This window comes from Semicossyphus pulcher, unplaced genomic scaffold (genome assembly GCF_022749685.1).
Source record: "Semicossyphus pulcher isolate SPU_LCO1_2020_fin unplaced genomic scaffold, fSemPul1.0.p SCAF_8, whole genome shotgun sequence".
NCBI lineage: Eukaryota > Metazoa > Chordata > Actinopteri > Labriformes > Labridae > Semicossyphus > Semicossyphus pulcher.
The window spans coordinates 10,411,519-10,424,837 of record NW_027211759.1 but is presented as its reverse complement, the minus strand read 5'-3'; the positions used below and the strand labels follow the sequence as shown (position 1 = coordinate 10,424,837).

At 41.2% G+C, this 13,319-nt stretch overlaps 1 protein-coding gene across 1 annotated transcript in view; it reads right to left on the bottom strand.

Annotated features, from left to right (window-relative positions):
- Nucleotides 1-9,242: 9,242 nt before the first annotated feature.
- Nucleotides 9,243-13,319, bottom strand: part of LOC138612948 (protein kinase C-binding protein NELL2a-like) — a 99,917-nt gene continuing 95,840 nt past the window's right edge. Inside the window, exons 19-20 of the mRNA XM_069686484.1 lie at nt 12,275-12,499; nt 9,243-10,040 (exon numbers count right to left, since the gene is read on the bottom strand). Coding sequence (XP_069542585.1) covers nt 9,999-10,040; nt 12,275-12,499 — 267 coding nt within the window. The 3' untranslated portion in view covers nt 9,243-9,998. The remainder of the gene's footprint in view (nt 10,041-12,274; nt 12,500-13,319) is intronic.

The following is a 13,319-nucleotide window of genomic DNA, read 5'->3' as shown; positions in this document are numbered from 1 at the left end:
CTCCTGATTTCTCCTCCTGTGAAAGCTCAAGGATCAGGCTGTGGTTTAGGATGACAAGAAGGCAAAAATCTAAGAGCTCTGTTTGAGGACTGCTTTTTCATCAGTTAGCTAGCTTAACCATCATCAATGTTCTACTCTAATGGTTGGCACCAAGTCTACCCAGGTCAACGTATCCCTACACAAATGAGCCTTGGTTGTATGTAGTACTAACTAGCAGAAATTAGCATGCTAACATGTTAAGCTATGATGAGGAACATGTTAAACATTATACCTACATGCATGTTAGCATGCTGATGTTAGAATTGAGTTCAAAGCAAGGCTGGGCCTATTGTTGCCTTCAAATTAGGTCATGTTTGCTATTGTTTACGAAACAAGTCCATGTGAATGCCCCCCTTGTAACATTCACCAAGTCAAAAGTGAACATTTTCAGAAGCTCTGGTTTCAGGACTTTTGACGTGTTTGCTAGCGTTTTTAAAAATACTGCTAATCAATCATGTTTATTAAAAAATATATTGTAATTTTAGTTTTTAGTGATATATTTGATAAAGTCTGAAGAAAATGTCATTATGCCTTTATATTTCCTGCATTGCGCAAGCTAGCTTGCTATTGTTAGCCTGGGTGGATCCAAGACAGTGACAGTAACTTGTTGTAAATGCTGCCTTTGCTGAATAGCATTTCTTTTTACGTCTCACTTGAACGCCAAGAAGTTTGTTCATACTATGTCTCACCTTGTAGCCATGAGCTAACAAGTTTCATTTGAAGCCAGTGTATGTACAGCCTCACGTAGCAGCTAGCCTGCTGTAGACTCATATTTGCCTATTAAATCTGGCACATTTACTATTGTAGGCATCTAACAGTTATAGGTATAGAGAACAATATTCGTTTTGGCAACGCAGTTTAATCCTTGGAGGTGAATATGGTCAAACCTGTGGTTTAAGGGAATATCCAGAGGAGTGAGCTGGGAAAGACTGTTCATGGAGCAGCAGTTAACAGGACTAACCTGTGACCGTGATACCACAGGTTTAATCTCTGCAGCACTCCATCATCAGTAGCTGTAGGAACAACCAAGGCCTTACTGTTGCCTGTTGTTCGTCTGCGAGAAAATAGATCTCATTGCCAGAGAGTATTAGCTGTTTGACGGAGGCCTCTTCCAAGTCTGCCATCGGGCTGAGAAATGAGATATTGATTTTTGGAGGACCGTGCAGTAATTGAGAGAACACATAAAAACGGGAGTTTCAGAAATGTTTGTGGGGTGCTGGAACCTGATAGCCATGTTGTGTTACTGGGGTATTGACTACTTCCTCCATGTAGTGGATGCATCTGTGTTGTTAGCTTTTATGATCGATTGCATTCTGCTTTTAATCTAGTTTTAAGAGGCTTCTCTTTCCTTCTCTTTGGCGTATTCTGGAGGCATTTCTGAGATATTCCATATTATTTACTATTTTTATATTCACAAGCAAGTGATGACAAAAGACACATGATCTGGCTGTGGTAAAAAATGAACTGCTTGAGTTGTATCTACAGCTAAATATAAACCAGAAAAATCCCCCAGAGGAGGCAAGCCACAGCCACAGATCAACTGGAATCTCCTCTACTGTCTTTGAGCTATCCTCCAATTAGATCAGTGTATCATGTCCTGGCATGGCCCATCACTCTGTGCTGACAGCTCCGTGACTCTGAGAGACCCTGTGAAATTTATCAGCGCAGTCAGTCTCAGCCAGAGAGCAGGTTTCCCCCCTCAAGTCCTTTCACCGAGCGCGAGACGGCGTCTGTCCCCACTGGCCACGAGGGACACAGAATTCATCACCGTTCCTTTCTGCAGGTTTCTGATACCTCGCAGAGGAACACGAGGATCGGATAAATCTCTCAACACATCCAACAACTCACTCACAAAAATCCCCAGACATGGCTTTGTGATAATGATGTCTGCCTTACTATTCCTCTGTACGCCGAAGGGAATCCAGTTTTATTCTGATTGTTCTTAAGTCAAATAGACTGAAGAATTTAGCGGGGAATATTTCGACTAACTAATGCACTACTTGAGGGCTTTGTAGCAGCAGGAACTCAGCCAGTGTACTGTTAAAAAAATCTTTTTGCACTTTGAACAGATTTATTGAGTGAATCATACCTTTGAAATGACCCCTTACAGATTGGAAGACACACAAAACAGCCTCAAAAAACAGCAGTGCTTTTATAAAAGAGCTCCATGAAACACATTATTCTGGAGAAGCTATTATGAAAGTTATTTTGTGACCTCGGAAACCTTTCTGGAGAACTTTCTTAGTTATAAAGAGCCAATTTTATTAATATTGATGGATTATTTAGTCAATGCAGGACTCAGAACAAAAAGTTAGTTTTTGACAAAACTCTAAAGTCAAGGTCCATTTTCTAATTTATTTCTGAGCTTTTATCTGCATAACAGTTTTCATCAGCGAACTAGGTGTATGAAGAATCTGACAATGCAAAAATGTGGCTTTTCATTTCCTACCTTATTTTTTTCTTTTACATAATCTCTTCAGTTATATGAACAGAAAGAGGATCATCTCTTGGAAGACATTTAAAGTGTTACGATCGGTTTTTCACATGAAAACTTTGGTAGCTGAGTTCATCTGAGGTTGATGGGAACATCAATAATTGTGGTTATTCTTTCTTTATGAAGCTGAATCAAAGGTCCCGAGGTCAATTTATTTAAAGTGGTACACTGTAATCTCGAAGATCTGTTTCGCCCGCCGGGGTCAGCCCTACACATGGTTCTGTATGTGACTGACTGACTGACTGACTGAGTGAGTGATAAAAATAGGTGAGCCTCCTATTCTCTACATTTTCGGCATGAGTCGCGCAAGATACGTGAGTGTCACGCCAGCATTGTGAAGATTCATCTGTTTTCATGCATTTAAAATAAAAATTGTCTTGACTTGATGCGGCCAGCCACGTACTAGGTTTTGACCTAGTCTTGTTGAAGTTGTATCTGTAGTCATCGATCTTTTCTTTGTTTGTTCAGCCATAGTAGATTACTGTTTACTTGCAACACTTGCAGAGAGCGGAACAGCAGCCGCTTAGCTCCGCCTACCCTCTCTGGCAGACCAACCACACTGCTAGCTTGGCTAAAAACGACAAGTCACAGGATACAGTTGGTCAGATCAGTGAGATAATTAGCCTACTCCTTTATCAATACCAACATAACATGTAGTTTCCACATGTAAAATCAGGATCCAGCTACAGCTGCAGAAGAGGGTTTTTCTGTAATTTATTAAATTTGATCTCAGAACTATGAAAATGAAATGAAAAACATTTGTAACAGTTAAACTTCCCCCACAGGAACCACCTGCCTGAGGAGACGAGGCGTGCAGGTTCTGTGACTTCTTTTAAATCACTTCTTAAAACTCACTTTTACAGACTGTGATGTGTCCTTTTTAAATGCTTTTTAAAAATTTCACTGTTCATCTGTTCCCAAGTCCTCGTCTGATGTTCTATTCTTACCATCATCTCTTACTTTTCATACTGTTTCAAATATTTTTGTTTTATTTCCTCTAAAAAAATTGTATCATTTTTTATTGTTTTTATTTTTATATTCATCTCTTTACTTGTATTTCTTTATTGCTTTACCTGCCTTTCAAAATCTTCCTGTTTTAAGCCCTATGTAAACATCTGGAAAACCTGGAAAATCTGGAAATTTAGAGACTAGTTTTCCAGTCCTGGAAACACCTGGAAATTGATTAAAATGACCAAATATCCTGGAAATAATTTCATGTTGTCCTGGAAAATTTTAATTTAATGTAGCCCCACTCTCAGCACAAGTTTGCCGCCTCAACTCCAGTCAGAGCTCCCAGAGCTGTCACATTCACAACCGAGTCCTGCGAGTGATGTAAGATCGCCGCCTTTAAACACTTTCTAACCGACTGAAAGACGACAGAAAAGTATGACACTTGAATTTTATAACCTTTTTTTTTTTCAATACATTGCTATGTCCTTTCAGGTGTAACTTGGATAGATGTAGGCTTTATGAACGACTTCGCTCCATCATTGCGCCTCCGTGCACACACAGAACATGACAGGTGTAATAATCCCGTCTTGAACTGGCAGTGTAAAAGGGGCTTCAGACACTTCATCGTGAACCCTGCATCATCAAAATAAGGAGGAATAAAACAGGGGTTAAATGTGTCAGTACTAGGCCTACCGGTAAATGATATATTTGAGAGCAAGTGCTGTCCCGTATTGTCAGGAAAAATTCCTGGAAAGGTCCTGGAAAATAATTTCGTAAAAAGAGTGGGAACCCTGTAAAGGTGCTATATCAATAAAAGTTATTGTTATTATTATATTTAAAGAGCACAGACTGTAAGCAGAGGGAGTCTGAATTGTGGCTACACTGATTATTTCAGCAACCACGGTTCAATCTGGAGAACAAATCCATCCACAGGCACAGAGGGGCTGTACAGCATGTGTACTTGTCCGCATGTTTGTCTCATACAGACATGATGGCGATTCACAGTGACTTCTCTTCTTGTTTTGGCTGCAGCTCTCCATGTTTGTGCATTCAGACAATCCCGCACATTTCTGGAATCTGAGACAAATAAACAGAGTTTACACGGCAGTGATTTCAGTCGAATATCCTAAATGCCTTAAACTACACGTCTGTGGACTTTTCCAGCACTTACTGCATGGATGGTAACTGCAAAAGTCTAGACGCATGAATATATTTTAATAACTGCATGTTTCTGTTCACTCTCTGACAGAAGAATCTTTCTCCTCACAGATCCCTTTAACAGCGCAGTGAGTTTTGCAGACCAATTAGAGGCATTTGAAGAGCAGACGATCCCTGAAAATGAAATGAAAAAAACTGTCACACAGCACAAAATATCGCCTGCTCAAGCATTTTTATCAATTTAAACTCTCTGCTAAAGTAAAACCGACTTCTCCCTGTTGCCCTGCTTCACCAGCCACAATTACAATGATATGTGTGGTCATTAACGCTGAATATAGGACAGGCAGTGAAGTGGGCTCCCTGTGGGTCCAGGCATCTGTTGCAGAGGGTTCAGCACTGCCATGGAAAATTGAACATTTAGGAGCCAGCTGGAGGACCAGTCTGCCCTGCTGTGCCACCACTACTCAGGTGCCCACTGGCTCCACGCCACCACCAGCCAGAAGCCACTGGACCAAAGCAGGCCAGATGGTGCCCTTGCCAACCTATGAGCAGCCGCCGCGAAGTGCCCACTGTCCACTGCCCATGCCGCTGCCACCCTGCCCTCGCATTCAACTCAGCGACGAGTTTTGGAGTCATGATAACCTGAGGTAAAAAGTTTTTTTCGTGGAATAGTGGGACAGAAAAAGCTCGAGTGAGCGGCGAGAGCGTGTTGGAATGCAAATGGACCCTTTTTACGTTGCGTGTTTGTAAATGTAAGCAGCTGCGAGGTAGAGTCGGAGAATCAGAGACTGCTCCGCGGGGAAATAAAGCCATCTCCAGGCTGAACTCATTTGTCCGTGCCTGTGAACTGATAGATAATTATATTAGGAGCTTTAAGTGCTCTTCTGCGATACAAGTATTACTACCATCTCCAGAGGCGCAGAACAAAGTAGGGAGGAGAGGAATCTGTGTGCTACATCTGGGGTAGTCATTGCTCTGCATCCAAATCCGTGCATGCTAGAGTGTAGTCAACACAAGGGGCTTAATTGTTAATCCAAATCATGGCACAATGCTATTAGTCTTGGATCTATGGAACCCACAGATGTGATTGTATATATTCAATTTACAGAATCAATCATAATCTCAATGTAATATCGCCTTAATCAGAGTCTGACAGTGGGAGACAAAAACTCTATTCTGAGAAGATGGCAACAATATATTGAAAATCATTAAAGAAACATTAAAGTAGTAATCTCGAAGATCTCAGTTTCAATCTTGTTCACTTGGGAAGTGTGCGGGAGTGGGAGCACACTTCCCAGATATCCAGACAGTGTCGCATGTGTGACGTCCACGGTTGGCTCCGGTTGTAACTCTTGATTTTCCTCGCTGACGGTCGCTTTCCTTTTTAGACTGTTTGCCTTCATCTGAGCGTCGAGTTTGTTCCTTTTCTTTGGATTTTCACTTATTTTTGAAGTTGTATCTGTAGTCATTGATCTTTTCTTTGTTTGTTCAGCCATAGTAGATTACTGTTTACTCGCAACACTTGCAGAGACCGGAAAAGCAGCCGCTTAGCTCCGCCTACCCTCTCTGGCAGACCAACCACTGCTGGCTGATGGAAAACGCGTCACTAACTGGGCGCCACTCGTGAATTTTTCATTCGGTGATAGATAGTGACTTAACAGACATTTATTTACATTTATCTGATGTGATAATACCAGATCTAATTTAAGAGTACACATATCCTGTATTTTTCATTCCTGCTGGATGTAATTTGATTATGATGAGTGTACTGTATTGTATACTATAAACCTTTGTAAGTGTGTAAACTACATCTAAAGTTTTCTCTGTTAAATTAGACGGAAACATGTATAGAAGATGAAAATTTTACATTTATTTCTCTGTTAATCAGGCCGACTGAGTGCAACGAGAATAAGATTAAAACCTTCTCAGCTCAAGGACCACTCCAACATTTACAGTTACATGGCAACAAAGCAAACTAAAGTAGAGGCGAGGTTATTTTTTCAGACTGAAAGGTCAAGAATATCTCTCAAAAGTACAAACTGTTTAAAAGTGTGACTCATTTTTATCATTTTAACTTTATATATATTTATTTATTTATTTATTTTTTAAAAAGACTTGATTTTGAAAGGGCTGGACTCTCTATAGTTCAAAGACACAGGATGAAAAATGATGTAGGGAGATGGAAAATTAACAATTAATCTACTGAAAGTAATCCTTGCACTTTTTCCAAAATAAAGCATCCTTTATAAAAGGTTTTCGAGTTGTGAGCGATGGCTTTATAATGAGAATGATGTCCTTTATTTATAGACTTCTGAAAAAGCCAAATTGTAAAGTGCTTTACAAGGGCAGCAAAGCAAAAGGTCATCAAATCTAATTAAAGGCAGATATTAGAAATGAGTGTGTTAAAAAATATGTGAAATTCTTTTAAAAGAAACCTAAAAGAAGAATCAACATTCGGGTAAAATCCGGAAAGGCTCGCAGATAAAAGGATGTTTAAGAAGGAATTTATAAGAGATCCCTGACTCTGTGACTTTTGGCTCAAAAAAATATGTATTTAAACAAAACTATGACTACTTTAAAATAACAGATATATAAGACTATGATAACACGAGCCTGATAAAATGTATTCAGGAGCACTGTGATGATAAGCCGTAGTGGTTTATTGCTGAAGGTCTTTGACACATAGGTGTGGTTTAGGCAGGTAGGAGGCAGGGTCAGAACTGACCTCACACTTAGGGGTGGTGGCTTTGACTTATTTCAGTCACAACTGGGGAGAGAGGGTTTTGGGTGGTTTGGACGGACGACGAAGAAGATGGCCAAGGCAAGACATCTCTGGAAACACACACCCCATCATCACACACTGTCATTTTATACACACCTTTTAAAACTGAACTATACAGGAGAGCTGGCTGGCCAACTGGACTCGACGGGCGTTCATAGGAGCTGGTCGCGGGGAATACGAACAGGGGGGCCTAGCGGTGAGTCAACTCCTCATAACTCCAGGTAGAAAAACTTATTCACCCAGGGAAGGCTACGTCACATCTCCAGGTGTAATGCAACATGTAGAGTATCTGTTCTTTACTTGAGCACCATATATTATAACACTGGTGTAGCCTATTACATTAGATTGATACGTTGCACAGATGTATTTTTGTTAGTGGCAGATTCAGACCTTATTCTCTCAGCTGTATCAAATGGACCCATGGGGCAAATAAAAAATAAACAGCCTATAAAACCACAAGTTAAAGCTGTACGAATGCTTATATCTTATGAGAACAAAAGTCCTTCAAGCTTCAGTGTTTTTATTAGTCTCTGTTGAGGATGTATCAGCAAAGCACAATAAATACATTTCATGAATATATTTCATAAAATCAGACGGTAAAGAGGAAGTGTTTACTGGTCTCTTTCTCACAATCTGCTCACAGAGCTCCTCAATGAAGACACCTGATTGGTCAGTAGGTGGTGCTTAGTTCAGGTTGATCTCTTATCTCATACATGCTCCAGAGCAGGTTATGTGTTCAGCATAAGTTACCATGGTGATCTACCCCGGTAAGAAGTGAACCAGCTTCGTAGTGCTGAAAAGTCGGAGTAAACCCTGAAGTTACCTCGATAACCACAAATCCTGCTTCGGAGAACAACCCCCTGGAAAAGCAGCCGCTTAGCTCCGCCCACCCTCTCTGGAAGACCAACAACTGCTGGGTGAAGGAAAACCCGTCAGTCCATAATACTGCAAATGCAAAGGCTTTCATCAGTGGGCCATAGGCTCAGTCACCGTTGTGTTACCTCATTCAGTGATAGTGACTTAATTTATTTACGAAGAAAATCTTTGAGATTATTACTTGTATTGAAATAATATTTAACCTCCTGAGACCCGAGCTTTTGTTTGGTATGCATTTTTAATTTCCCCTACCTTTTGGGGATTAATAGTGCCTAATAAGTATAAAACCTAAGAATTGTCTTTGTGTTACACTGAAAAAGTCCCAATGTCCTCATGTGAGTTTCTTGTCGTAACAGTGTTGTAGCTTGTTGCTATTGGTAAAATTAGTCAAATTTGTCTGCCATATCAAGCTACAACTGTTAATACGCATTAAATAAACAAGTTTCATCATAAAATCTGAAGAGGTTTTGTACCTGGTTGAGTTTTCTGTAGAGACCTGACACATTTTGGTCGGGATCACGGCCATCTTGAATGTACACTGATCAGTGTCATTTGCTTATGTGACCAGAGGGTGATGGACAAAGTGTCCATGAATGAGACCAACGGGTCCAAGTTTCGCAGAATTAAATATTATGGTGCTGTGAAGCCAAAATGTAATGTCCCTGTATGAGGACGCAGGGTCTCAGGAGGTTAAACAGGAGTATCTATACTTCAAGACTCAAGTAATGAAGTTGTGTACTTTGTCCACCACTGGTTAGACAAAGAGTTACCACAAGCCTGGTTTAATGTAGTCGTGTAGCAAGCACATTACAAAACATTCATATAAAGCCATTTAAATAAATGCTTAGACTTAAGTTATTAACAAACAGCTAAAACATATGCAGTGGTGTGTGAAGTCCTCAAACACGACGAATGCAGATAAATCACACTCGAAGACGAGAGTTAAATGTAAATGGAAATACTTTATTTCACTATTACACAATAACAAGCTTGGAAAGAAAAATTACAAAAAAGAGAAATGGAACAAAAATCTACAAAGCACCACATAATATAGACGACTCATAAATGTGGCAACTGAACCTTATGCTAACTGCCTTTACTCTATCTAAAGTATCATCATCATCATCATCACTGAGAAGTTAGAAATCAGCAAAAATGTTTGGACATCAAGCACAGTCATGCCAGTAATAGTAATATCTTACAGATTCATGTAGCGATGGTTCGGAGGAGTGGGGGGAGGGGGTCGGTGATCCTAAAAGGGTCACTCTGAGTGGTGAGACAGAACAAAGAGAGTGGGTTTGAGGAACCTGTCGTCCCATCATCTGTTTGGTATGACGTAGGTTTGCATTTGGTATAAAGAGGAGTTGAGGAGGCAGACGCGGGTCGCAGAGTATTCGCAGAAACACTCGGGATGCTTAAAGAGGTACCAGATGGGTGGGGTTTACTTTATACAACATACAATAAGAGCTAGAAATCAGCAGAAAGTACCTGAAGGTTACATTTGTACAGTTATCTGAAGTTAATTGTACGAATTATCCTGATCTGTAACCCCCGTCCATCTGGGTCAGCAGGCTGTGTCGTAACAATGCGAACACCGTCTGACCCGCGTCTGCGAGGAGGACAGTGAGGAGACAGAGGGGTGGTGTTACTTTTTTTTACATGGAGAACACTGTACAGGTGCCTTCACATCTGCCGGGACTAAAGGCACATGGGGTCCACTGAGCAACAGATGTGTCCGTTCTGGAAAAGAGAGTTAAAAAAAAAAGAGAAGGTGGATTATCGTCACATGAAGCAACCAGGAAACTCTTTTTGAAGCTCAGCTGATAATGTTTTTTAGGCGGCGGTGGAGCTGCAGCATGCAGAGTCAGTTTGGCATTTAGAATTCCTCTGGGTGTCATTTCGGCGCCAACTGATCCAAGGTGGTGACTTTCTACTGAGAATACAAATGTGATGCTCTCTAAGTCATTTTGCTTTAAACATTGGGGGCTGATAAACTCTAAAGGTTTGCAGGCGCAGCGCTGTCGGAGCTAAATCACCAAATCACTGGCCAAACCAGAGAGCCTTTAAAACTGCAGCAAGCTGTTGAAGATGATTATTTTAAATTCTGTTTAAATCTTTGATATTTATTTGAAAGAAAATAATATTTATCTCTTTTTTCCACTAAAAATAGTTGCTTTCCTTTCCCGTCAAAGAAAATATTCCATCCCAGAAACTAAGGCGAGGGAGTCACTGTTGATGGATTAGCATTATAAAGCTGATTCAAACATTTTATGCTCACAACTGGTAATGAAGTGAATATTATTAGCCCGCACAGTCTACATTCTCAGTGATTGTTCTGTGGCACAAGTCTTATGGAGAGCTTTTCACCTGATTTGATGGAACCAATTATGGGGGCGACGCCTGCGAGCTAGTTCAGGCAGACAACCCGAGCTGCACTGATTTAATAATTGATACGCGTCACTTCTACAGTCACCTGACGATCACTTCCTCCCAATCGGCGGTCTATTAAAGCTGCAGGATTTCCGGTCTCTCCCTCTGCTCTGTCATTGCCATCGCTGCCCTGCACCAGTACTGCGCTCTTACTTTCAGCCCCACCACCACCCCAGCATCCACATGCAGGCTCCGAATAGGGGGGTTTAAGATATTATCTCATCACTCCTCAATTCCTGCATGTAAAATAAATCTGCGAGGAGTGATGAGGTCGGAGCCCAGACGCCAAACACAAGCTATGTTCTTCTGCTGCAGTAAACATTTCAAACTATAACAACGTGTGTTGTCTGACTGAAATGACAGTTATGCTAATTTTCTAAGATCAAATATAATAGGCTCTTTTCATCGTAAGTATGTCTACTGTGTGTGCAAACATGTCTGCTAGTTGTGTGATTCCCTGCTGAAGCTCGGCTGCAGGCTGGAGACGAGGGTCTGACAGATGTTTTCTCATGTTGGGAAACACATATTGCTTCCTCTTGCTAATAGTTTGATGAGAAGTTTGGTAAAATTCTCGTATATCTACATTACATATGCATACACAGCCGGCTAGCCTCGCTTAGCAGAAAGACTGGAAACAGGGGTCCTTTCAATGTGAGGTTGCCAGGCAACCAGCAGAGAAAGTTATTGGTTTGAATCAAGTAAAACCACAACTTGTCATTTTCACATTTCAGTTGTTATACAGATGTAAAGAAGAATATAATGTCTTATTTAGGTGCAGGGAGGCAGTTACCTGAGGACACCCCATTTCCAGTCTTTATGCTAAGCTAACCACGCTAGCTGCTGGTTGTAGCTCCATATTTAACACACAGATATGTGAATACTTTCAATATGCAGCTCATGGCAAAAAAGTGAATGCAGATGTTTTCAAAAATATTAAGCTTTGCTCCTAGAAGAAAAGAATATACACAGTATTTTACTTTTAATGAATATGAATAAAAAACACATTAAAATCCCTAACAATATCATAAGCAGACTTTTGAAAGAGAAATTATCAAATACAAAATCATTTTTAATTTGTTTTATCTGTTTTATATTGTGTTTTTCAACACAGCAGCTGCTTAGAGAGTCTGAATATCAGATTAATCTATCAAGGCGATCATTATCACGCTGCTGTCTATTTTGTTTTATTTGGATTTACTCATTAAACCTTCTTTATTTTTGTCTCTTCTATTACTAATACTAAGAAATATGCCTTTTTTATGTTTAACGTTTGTGTGCAGATAAAAATCTGCATTAAATCTGCAGCTTGCATCCACACCTGCAGTCATTTACCACCAGGTGTAATAAACACAGCCATGAGGTGTTAAAGATGCACAAAAAGCCTCCACAACACTAAGTCTACAGTCTATAGTGGTCTTTTTTCTGACAGAGCACAAAGACTTTGAGACTTTCCAAACTATTTTTCTTCGCTGTCTCGTCTGCCGCTGAACTCAGCGAACTGTAATTTGCTGTTTGGAGTCTGCCGGCAGGTTTTGGCGCCTTACCTTGCACTGGCACAGGGTGCACTCGGTGCCATGTTTAATCCAGGAGGAGCCGCTGAAGCGTGAAATGTTGTGCTCGTCCGTGCACGTCTTGGTGATGTCGTTGCGGATGGTGTCGGCCTGGCAGGGATCGGTGACACAGCGGGGACAGCACTCGCCCTCGGGCACCACGGTAAACTCGCAGTCCACGGGAGGGCACGGCAGGGGCCAGCAGTCCACCTGCCCTTGCTGCGGAGGGGGAGGGTGGGGCAATTTGGGAAGGATAGACAGAGGGGGAAAATAGGAGAGAAGTTTAAAATAATCTCTGCAAACGCACTTTTGTGTTTTCCCGACTGAACAAGTTATTCATGCAAATGTTTCTCCTGACGCTGTGTATTTGCATGCTACAGGGAGCGCCTCCACTTGATGAAAAAAAAGCTGTTAAGGTACCTTAAAAATAAAGATGAGCCGAGCAATCTTCCAACACACTCAGCTATTTTTCAGACTGTGGTAAATGTTCCAGCTTTTTAATTGACTTGTTCTAGTCCCCCTCTTTTATTGTTGTTCCCATATTAATCTCACACTTCCAGCACACAGAGCCTTATTGGATTCCTCCTGCTGCCATTTCCTATTGGCCTGAGAAAACAGGTCATCTATATATTTCGTACACATCCTACCTACTGTTTGCTATAACAACCTGGCACAGGCCCACTTGTGCTTACGCTGTCATCCTGGAGCGTTTCTGCTCCACACCTACTTGGGAAATTAAATATGATCTCAGACTGTATATGTTTAAACACACTGAAGGTACACACACACATAAAGTTACCAGAGGCTCGATGCAGGAGTCCCACGGGGGGTATTTAATATCACTGAGAATCGCCTGGCTCAGCATTTTCATGTTGTAGTAAATTAGTCTGGCTATAAAGCGAAGGCTCGCACCGGCTAATGCCCACTCCCCGCCTTAATGTGGAGTGTAAACATTTGGAGTGGGAAATCCCCCCGAGTGGCACTCTTTGCCTGCAGCCAGAGGGGGAGGAGACTGAATGTAGCCTCAGGTACCCGTCCC